The sequence below is a fragment of the Mytilus trossulus genome, chromosome 10 (genome assembly GCF_036588685.1).
Source record: "Mytilus trossulus isolate FHL-02 chromosome 10, PNRI_Mtr1.1.1.hap1, whole genome shotgun sequence".
NCBI classification, from domain to species: Eukaryota; Metazoa; Mollusca; class Bivalvia; order Mytilida; family Mytilidae; genus Mytilus; species Mytilus trossulus.
Genome location: NC_086382.1, coordinates 26,873,092 through 26,884,022, shown reverse-complemented (window position 1 = coordinate 26,884,022; position 10,931 = coordinate 26,873,092). Strand labels below are relative to the sequence as shown.

At 31.3% G+C, this 10,931-nt stretch overlaps 1 protein-coding gene across 2 annotated transcripts in view; it reads left to right on the top strand.

The window, feature by feature from the left end:
* The first annotated feature begins 2,949 nt into the window (after positions 1-2,949).
* Positions 2,950-10,931, top strand: part of LOC134687120 (uncharacterized) — an 80,159-nt gene continuing 72,177 nt past the window's right edge. For both annotated transcript variants that reach the window (XM_063547123.1, XM_063547122.1), the window contains exon 1: positions 2,950-3,454. In XM_063547123.1, the coding sequence (XP_063403193.1) occupies positions 3,062-3,454 (393 nt within the window). In that variant the 5' untranslated portion in view covers positions 2,950-3,061. The remainder of the gene's footprint in view (positions 3,455-10,931) is intronic.

The window sequence follows — 10,931 nt, the reverse complement described above, 5'->3', positions numbered from 1 at the left end:
AGTCAAGAACAGTATTAGACACTCTCTTTTTTTTTTTAAATTATTTTATTAACGAATAGGGATGTTACATGACCTGATCTGCGCATGCAGCCGTTTTCTTTATTATTTTATTGATAGTCTGTTTAATTTGGCCGTACAATGACAATTCTCCATACAATTTGGAGTCTGCCAAATGCTATACAAGAAAAAAAAGAATAAAGACTGATTTTTTTTCAATTCAAAATATTATTATGGCTAACATGTTTAACCCCGCCACATTATTTATGTAGGTGTCTGTCCAAAGTTAGCAGCCTGTTATCTAGTGGTAGTCGTTTGCTTATGTGTAACATATTTGTTTTTCGTTCATTTTTTATATAAATAAGGCCGTAAGTTTTTATCGTTTTAATTGTTTTACATTGTCATATCAGGGCCTTTTATAGCTGACTGTGCGGTATGGGATTTGCTCATTGTAGAAGGCCGTACGATGACATGTAGTTGTTAATGTATTGGTCTCTTGTGGCCAGTTGTCTCATTGGCAATCATACCACATCTTCTTTTTTATATTCATTATGAATGAATGAAAATAACTTTTCTCGTCATGAAAAATACTGCACAAATTTGTCGATGGTAGTTGCTTTGTCTGTTACTCTTGGACTGTCATTTATACGTTTCTCAGTGAAGACTTGCTGTACACCACGGTAGTAATGACTTTTGTGTATGGATTTCACATCTTCCAACACCATACGCGCCATAGATTTTGTTTAAAAAAATTCTAATTTATCACGGGTTCATACGTTTTCTCATTTCTTCTATAGTTTCATTAGAATAACAAGCTGATGTCATAAATGTGCAATTAAATATTTGTCGCTGGACGTTAAGCTGCTACATTTAGCAATACTCATAATAAACTATTGCAGCTTTGTGTTGATGTCAAAAATAACAGTTTTTTTTGGGTTCCGTAGTGTGTCTTATTTGTTAAAATATTATTCACCATGTTACAATTTAAGCAACGAATAGAAAGATAGTCGTCCCACATCCTTGCAATTTGCATTTCTCTACGTGGAGCAGATTCAGCTTGGCCTTGCAGTTTTGGCAGTTATTCAGTGCATGCCAGACATGTTACACTGTCAGTACTCTCTTCTGTGTCTAGTACCATTTCTTCAATTTCGTCCTGCTTATTCTAGTAATAGGTATATAATGTATTCTTTTATTTATTTCTGAATTATTTTCAAGAAGGGATATTTGAATATCCACACCATTCATTCATACTCTTGGTCTTGAGGTCCCGTAATAACATGGTTCTAGAGATCACATCTTAAATTCGATGATTGTTAGTTTGGTTTACTTATACTAACGTTTTCCTTTTCATACCGTGAAGCAAACATTGAATGTAGTAATTTGTTTGCAAATCAAAGCTTACATGTATATTGCAACTTGTTGATAAAAAATGGATCGGAAACCTGGTTGAAAAACTTTTAAATGATCAAAAACATGAATAAACAGTAACTGTACAATTTCGTCACACAACTGTGACGGTATAGCGGACCAATGCATGCTCGCAGTAATGGAGTTCTTAAAATTGTTTTTAGGAATACTAGCGATTTTATTAACTGATTGATTAATTGTTGCTTGACTAACCTTCATATTTGATATGTCATAAATAAAATTCAGTACATCATTATATATAATATTTAGAATTTATTGTGTACAATTTGGAGTTTAGTATAGCCAAGGATTTGTATAGTTGTATCTAACTATACAAATCCTTGGTATAGCGTTCATTATCATTTATTATTTGTTTAGGGGCCAGCTGAAGGACGCCTCCATGAGCGGGAATTTCTCGCTGCATTTAAGACCTGTTGGTGACTTTCTGTTGTTGTCTGTTCTATGGTCGGGTTGTTGTCTCTTTAACACATTCCCCATTTCCCATGATTCTCAATTTTATATATAGCAAATTTTAGTTTTTGTATGTACCAAGAAAGACAACTCCGAAAGGCATCATTACATGGGGAATAACTCTGTCTTACTTAGGAGCGATTTCGACCGAGTTATTGCAAGGAATTTATACTTTAAAAATCCCTCAGAAAATCCCTGGCTGCTCGTTGTAATTATAAACGAGTTGAGCATGTTTATAAAAAATGATTATCAAATGCGTTAGTTCTGTTCTACATTTCTGTTACAACTTGAAAATATTTAATTTAAAAAGAACTTATAAATAATTAAAACTCAGAAGTTTGTCATTGTCATCAAACTGTGATTACCAGTATAACACATAGGTGTAGTAATCTCAGAAACACACATCAAAAGAAACGAAATAATGTAATAATAATATGTGTATAAAGTATTATGTAAGTACTGAAATAAACACACCCAATAGTCATTGGTACAATATTTAAAAATGTATTTGAAAATGTATGCCTATTTTGGACTAAACAATGTCAATTGCTAAATATCATTTCCATTTATACTTTTAATTTTAATGTAATAGTAATTTCATATGGCTACCGAAAATATTATGTCTTTTTATACACAATTTGTGATCCTTGCTTATATTACGGTTGGCCTTACACTTTTACAACTCTCCCCTTTATACACTTGTGCAACTTTTCACCTTTGGATCCGTCAATTTACTTATTTTTTTATAATTTAATTGTAGTTGTGTATGGTCAATCTTAAAACGACTCTACCAATAACAACTGCAAAATCGTAACTGAAATCTTAATTTCGAGAAAGAACGTTTTTTTTTTAAATCCTTCATAAATTATGTAACCACAATTGATTGACGTAAAAATCAAGTAGCAATTTGGAAAATAAGCCTAATCATATCGAGGATGTAGGTTGAAATAAACTTATTGTCTATAGAAAAAAATGTAAACAAAGTTATAAAGTGAAAGTAGGAAACACGTGCTTGTATTTTCAAATGGTACTGATTGGTCAACAAGTGTTGTCTTAATGATGCGTACGCATCGCATAATGTGTTGAATTCCCGCATTTGTCACACAACAGTGCAATATTTGTAGGTAGCAGTAAAGGTGATAGGTAGTTCTAATGATTCAATGGATTGTTACCTCTAAGTTTAACAATGATGTCGGATAATATAGTCGCAAATTGGCTAGGATCTTTAAATCTAGATTATTATACCCAAGCATTTTTCGATAACGGCTATGACGAATTGGAAATTTGTAAACAAATAGGTGATGCTGATTTGGATGCTATCGGTGTCACAAAAAATGCACATCGTGAAAAAGTATTGAGAGCCGTGACAAGACTGAAAGAAGAGGGTGGCACCTCTGTATATTTCACTTTGGAAAGTTCACAATATTCTTGTGAGGGAGAAGTGAATTGTTTACCAACAGACACTATCAGCACGTGTTCGTCAAATATTTCTTATACGAATTCTCAGCTGATAAAAATAATCCGAGGAAGAATCTTTAGTGATAGTATAGATCTGTCAACTCTACCTTATGTCAAACCTGTAAGTATGCATTGAGTGAATTTCTATTAAAAAATATAAGTAAAAATGAGAGACCCAATGATAACTCTAAACAGATAATAAAGATGACTTTGTTGACATTTAAAATTACACAGAAATTATATATTGTTATTTGACAGTGTAATTATTGTATACAAAACATCATAACATGTCATCTAAAACTTAAATATGGAGTTTTATCCGAATAGTTGCTGAGGATGCTACATGTTTTGTAGTTTATAGTTGATTTTGGAGGGTATATGTGCATTTAAAAAAAAATATATATATTTTTCTGGCATTTTTACTTGCCGTATTTTGCAAGTGTCCCCAAATAGTTCAAGTTAAGTAATTTTATTGCAGATATTTTTTCATAAGATACAATAATGACCATACATATGTCTATTCCCCCAAAAAATATATATTGAGACTGTAATAACAGTTTTATTTCCAATATAAAACAATTCTGGTCTACCCTTTTCAATTCTCTTTTTAATACCTATTTCATTAAAATTTCATCAAATGTATTAAAGGTCTTCATAGATTATTGATTGGGAAAAACTTCACATAAATTATGCAATATTTACTTAATCTTCAAAGAAAGAAAAATTAATTGCTTTATAGGTAAGAACCAAAGGAATAAGTTTTTTAATTCAGAAAAGTGTAAACGGTCTTTGGAAATAAAATTGCTGGTCGATTACTGAAATTAAAGAGTCCTTTGAGAAGAGTAGACTTCAGGTTCATTGCTTACTTTTGATATGTATTTATTAAAAATCTTGTCAAACATCTAAAAATACACCTTGTACTGTAAAATGTCAATAAATTCTTGATACCAATACACAGAACAAGATTGGTTAATGGCGCCTTTAATATGTCTGAAAGCACCTCACTTGAGAAAATATTACATCTAAAACCAACACTATAAAAGAGTCCTTTGTTTATTTAATCAAGATCTATTGACAAAAAGACAGCAAGACGGTTACAGTTTTATTTACAAGACCAAATTAATATCTATGAAAGAAAGATATTGAAACTTACAAACTTGCAAAAATGTATGACACTTACACATACTAATAAATCAGTGAAAAGCTACATTGTATTTCGTCTCTGTATATTAATGTCTTAGTCTAAGAGATTATGGAGTGCAAAAACCAACATAATAAAAATTTGTCTCATTGGCAATCATTCCACATCTTATTTTTATACCTATTGTACATGTAGAAAAAGCTTTCTCTGAATTACTATGAAAAACTTCCTGATACTTCTTATCTAAGCCAAATCACAGAAAATACATGTACAAAATGTATCAATGCAAGAAATTTTTTTTTCAATATATTTGAAAACAGAGGTAGAATACTATGTCTTTCAGTTTTCTTGTTGAGAGCTTGAATATATAATCATGATAATACATGTATATGTACAAAAAACTCATGCAACACATACATGTACAATGTATATAATTTTATATATTTATACATTTGTACATCTACACATACATGTAATTCACATTCAACATGTTTGAAAAATCATTCTGCTCGTAATTTTTTTCATCCATTACCCTTTCCAATTAAATTAATTGAAGTACGTCAAAAAACATTTTCACACATTAAAGAGATTATATTTTAATGTAAATACATGTACAAATGTACATTTTGTAGCTACAGGATAATTTATACAATTATCATATTAAAATTTGATTTGTTTAATTTTTGATAATTTGTTCATTTCAGATAAGATTATATATATATATTCACATGTACACCCCAAAGCTAGGATTGTGCATTGTTTATTAAAATAATAATTTCTTGTTTTAAAATTATCATAATCAAATACTAATATTATTTCACAAAATAATCAACCACCTGAAGGGATCCATACATCAATACCACAAAAACTTGATCGGCAAGGAGCCCTGACAGGTGGCATACACGTTCCTACAATAGATCCATTATAACGGATTATGGCCACATTATGCTTGCCCAACAATTATAGAGATCTCTCTTTTTCACTTAATTTGCTTAAGCCTTGACTTCCTTTGTTGATAGGGGTACTTGAACAGTAGGTTTATAAATAACAGGAAGAATCGGGATCAGTTAAGTACTTCAAGAGTACCTCATATAAATTATAAAAGGGGATCATTCAAATCTTTATCTTGATTTTATGTCCTGAAAAGTTAAAGCGAAAATAAAAAGTTGAAATGAATTTTTATTGAGTATGTTGAACAGACTGGGCTTTATGTGCCTGTCCCAAGTCAGGAGCCAGTAGTACCATGGGTGTTCTTGGTTCATGTTTTTAGTAAATTTGTTTGTTATCAATGGCCATTAGTTTTCCTTGTTCGAATTGTTTCCCATTTTTATGGTTTGAATTTTTCTCATTTTTAAAGGCCATACAGTGACTCCTTTTAGTTCTTTAATTTGGGAGAGGTATACATTTTGTATATGAATGGTAAAATCATGGTCTAACATGATTGTCAATATATTTATATGTAAACACACAATATTCATATTTTACTTTCTTTTTATATGAGATCTAGAGATTCCAGGAAGTTTCATCTAAAAAAGCAATGACATTGTTAGCCTAAAATTAACCCCCCTGGTTTTCAATGTATTAAATACCATCATTGTATCCATTTCTTTCCCCTTCCCCAAATGTTCCTTTCAGGTTAAATATGTCTCAAAATTTCCCAATTTCCCCCAAAAAACGATGCATCTTCCCCCCCCCCCCCCCCCCCCCCCCCCAAAAAAAAAGGGTAGAGGTAGTTTTTAAAAAAGACAACAATATCACTGAAAAGAAAAGTTTGAGATTCTTTACAGTGTTATTTGAGTTTACAAAATGTTCAGGGTTTCAAAGTTGTAAACTCATCCCCCTTGCCCATTCTCTTTTTCTAGATGGCATTTATACATTGTACAGAAGTGAAAAGATCAGACCATTCACCATTCAATCAAGTTAAATTCTCTTGTTGACACACATCAAAAATATTATGAATAATTGAGTAATACAGGACAGGTTTTAATTGATTTATCAAAGAAGAGCTGAACACACAGGATTCAATATACAGTGTTTGAGATTGTAACAAATTGTACCACCGGAGTAGGAATCCTAGGAATCGTTAGATTTTATGTTGAAAAAGCTTGAAGCTCCGATGCATTTGAATATTACGTGATTGAATAGTAAACATTGTCGGGGTCATCTTGTGGGTTACAGGGTTCTCACTAAGGCAAGTCCACGAGTCCTGGACTCATCAAAATCTGTCTGAACTCGCCATTTTCAAAACTGGTGAGTCCACAGATGAATCAAGATTGAAATATTTTGTATAAACTGAACACAGTTAAACACAAATATCATCATTTTATAGCAAAAGTTTAAAAATGATTTGAATTTAATGTCATTTCATTGATCTGTTAGGAAAAAGAGACTAAAGTCTAAAATATTACATTTTATTGCAATAAAATATTTTCTTCTTTCTGTTGAACTCATCATGGCTAAAAATGACGAGTCCCTGGACTCGCCTTCAAAAATCCTTAGCGAAAAACTCTGGGTTAGCTGCCAGACTTGCATTTTCAATGTCTATTAATTGTCAGTTTTGTTAGACAGAAATAAAAAAAAATCATATTTTTTAAAAAATCTATCGATATAGCTTCAATGTTGTAGGTTAATGTACATGTAGGTATTGAAATGCATGTACTGCATTTGTTTATTCTAGTATAAATAATTGAATAAACATATATACATGTATGTGAGGAGGGGTCAGAGGGGTCCTGATCACGAAATCCCGGCCTTAACAACATGAAATCTCGAGGTCCCAATTTAAAGAAATTTAAATCCTGACATCCCAAAATTCGAAGAAAAAAAAGAAAACCCCAGATCCGGTAATCCTGAGCTTAAAAATAAAAACTTCGATGTCTGTTTTAAGTCTGGAATCTAGTTGTGGCTAAGGGACTATCATATGCTGGTAAATGTATAACGGCTCAGTAACTATCATATGTTAGTACATTTAATATAGTCCAAGGATGTGGTTATACCAGTAACTGAATATTTTTGTCTTTTTATACGACCGCAAAAATTGAAAACTTTTTGGTCATATATTGGTATCACGTTGTTCATTAATATTTTGTGTCTATACATGTATGATCATTTGAATGTAATAGCTCGATACATAAACAATGTATACTTCCACAGTTTCATAAAAGTACATGTATCTCTAACTCCTGTTGCAGTGTATATAAAGATTCTACAGTCAATTAAATAGAAGGACATCTTTATTGTCACAAATTCTATATTTTTCTTGTCGTTACTTTACATAATATTTGTAAATAACACTTCAGACAGGGAGTAAATTGTCTATTATTATAACCTAAGCTATAAGTATGTACTTCAGAATGATCATAAATCATCAAATATTGACCACAAAATGACCATGTAACAAATGTCTGACCACCTGACCTGAAGTGGCCTATTACATTATGGCCCATTATCTAATCTGTTAGAAGATTATAGTCCCTCCCCTCTGAGATAATGGGTTGGTGTCTAAATATGTTGTTAGATAAATAATTTGTCATTATTATGACCTAATTATCTGCCATTATCTATCATCAACCCATCTAATGTTTGATCATAATATATTGTTATAAGCACTGATATTAACAAATTGATGGTTGAAGTTGTCACAATGTTGCCTACAATGTGTTAAACAAATGGCCATAAAATTATGTTATTTGAACAATTTATTTTATCCTAGATCATGTCAATTAAATTCATAAAATTCTCATGATTATATTAGCAATAAAAATGTATAATAAAAGTTGTGTCCTTGTAAACATTTGTAAGTCTCATCATGGAAGTAATATTTAGAAGGAATAACAACGACTAATTAGCATGTATTTATAGCATGCTGAGCTCTGTACTAAAGTCATACGATTTCATCCAATTATAGTCTCAGCGGTAAGACCCCTTTGGTTACTATCTGCGTTACCGCGGTTGTAAAATGGCATCTGGAATTTCTTATCAGTCACGTGGTTTTATCGAGTCCGGTAATTTTAAAGTACCTGTGTGAAATCCGAGGTTTATTAATAAGAAGGTGGCGCTGTATCATATAAAACCTCTGCCTTCAGATGAAGTCGTATGATGTAAAAAACTTGAAAAACGGACGAGAATTGTTCAAACAACAGCAGTTTAACATGGAAAATTGTATTTAATTTAGCATATTTTTGCTTTTTACCTTTTGTTTTAAACTGTTCTAAAAGTATTTTCCGGTTAAAAGCAGATCCCGAGTTAAACAGATAAATACCGTTGAATCGATCAGGTTTCACATGATGTTTAACAAAATAGTGTAGGCAAATGTAGGCATAGATTTTTTTACTGTTGAAATGTGCAAAGTTAATCGAGATTGAATAAAAGAATATTTACTTTCAAGTATTCTAAATTTATGTATATGTCATAAATGTCATTGATTGCATTATTGAAACTGGACAACTAAAATGGGGATAATATTTTCGTAAATATATATTATTGTGGAATGCTTGTATTAATATGATAAGCTATACAGCAAAAATTATAACAAACCGACGAAATGGGCTTGAATCTATCTGTCTTACGGTAAATTCATTTTTACACAAATAAGTTTATGTATCAAGACCTTAAATTGAAGGATAGAACCGTTTAGAATTGTGAATATTTTAATTGACTATAAATACACGAAGGATTTAGATTTTTCGTATTAAATAATGGGGATTCAAACGTATTTTTTTTACAATCATCTTCTTAACTTACGGAAATGTTTTCTTAACTGTCTGTAAATATTAAAATTGAAATGACACAATCTTGTTCTCCAATTTTCTATGTGATAGCTGTCGGTTTAAACTATTATGATCAAACTAACCAAAAATAGGCAAAAATTGGACTAAAACAAAAATTGAACAAATGACTCTTTCGGCAGCGTACATCAACGGAATGTAACGAATGAACTATTTGGGTTACTTCGCACGTATAAACGACAAAAACTTGTCTGTTCGTAGTTCTCCGTGAACACGAAAATGACCGATAAGTGTCAGTGATTTGATAGATCACATGCGGAGAATCAACTTCCATGCCAGATATTGAACCAATTAACAAGTTATTGAAAGATGGGCGGTAACACAGATGAAACCTTTGAAGTGACGACGTTGTTATTCCTTCTAAATATTACTTCCATGGTCTCATCAAACCACATTTTACATGTGTGATATTGCTATGTGCCTTTTACCTGGCTAAGTAGCACAATTTGATGTTTTTGTTTTGAAGAAAATAACACCAGAAGGAATAAGCACAGGAAATTTATTTTATCTCAACCTTTTTATGTATCAAGAACTATTTGTTATTGTTGAATTTTACTTTGGCTGTCAGGGTGCATGCACTTTTGAATTGCCAACAAAACATTTTAAAAAATAATGTCAATGGTTCTTATCTTATCAACATAAAATATACAGTTTGCTTCTGAGTGCACAGCAAAAGAACAAAATAATAACCATGCTTTTATTGTTGTTCTTCATCTTAAAGATACTGTTGAAGTCTTCAACATTTTGTGCACCGTGTTTAGAATAAACCCAAAACCAATGCAAGATTCTACTTTTCCAGCGGCGGATCCAGGGGGAGGGATCCAGAGTTGGAACCCCCCTTTTTTGGATGATCAATGCATTTGAATGGGGACATATAGTTGGACCCCTCCTTTGTCCTGGGTTGGGAACCCCCCTTTCTTTAAATGGCTGGATCCGCCCCTGTTTTCCTTAAATTTTTTTAATAGATTGTTACAATGTACAAAATGTATCTACATGTAGTATATAGGTTATAACAATACATGTCAGTGTCACTGGAGTAAGTCTAAATATAGAAGTGACATTAACTTTTATTTAAGCTGTCAAAAATTTAAACAATTTGAAAGGACACATCCTATGGTTTACTTGTGGGTTAGTTAATTGAATTTTTGTCAATAGTGTTAAATCAGGTAGAAACGTTCAGATAATAGAGTCTATCATTTGTCTGTTGTTTGACTGTATAATAACATAGATCATCAAGTCAAATCTTATTTATGGTAGTCCAAGAATGTTTGCTTTGTCAAGTGATGAGAAAATGGTTGATAGATTTCTTTCTTTTCTAATGATTTTGGACAATTGAATCCTCAAAAGAAGTGTTGTATGCTTTTTTTTTTTTTTTTTAATATAAACCATGAAATTAATGTGGAAAAAAACAAAGGAGACAAATCTGATACTAAAATGCACTCCTTGTTTTAATCTTTTAAGGAAGTATCATAGTCAAGAGATATATATTTTTGATTTTCCAATCTCAGTTTCTTTCTTTGATCAAGTTTTACATGTATATATGTCTTTTTGATATATTCATGAGGTTGACAACATTATCAATTGCCGAATTTGCGACATTTTTCATTTCTAATACTTTGAAGAATTTTTCAGTGAAAAATTTCCTGTTTACTGACTGATAAATCTTATAA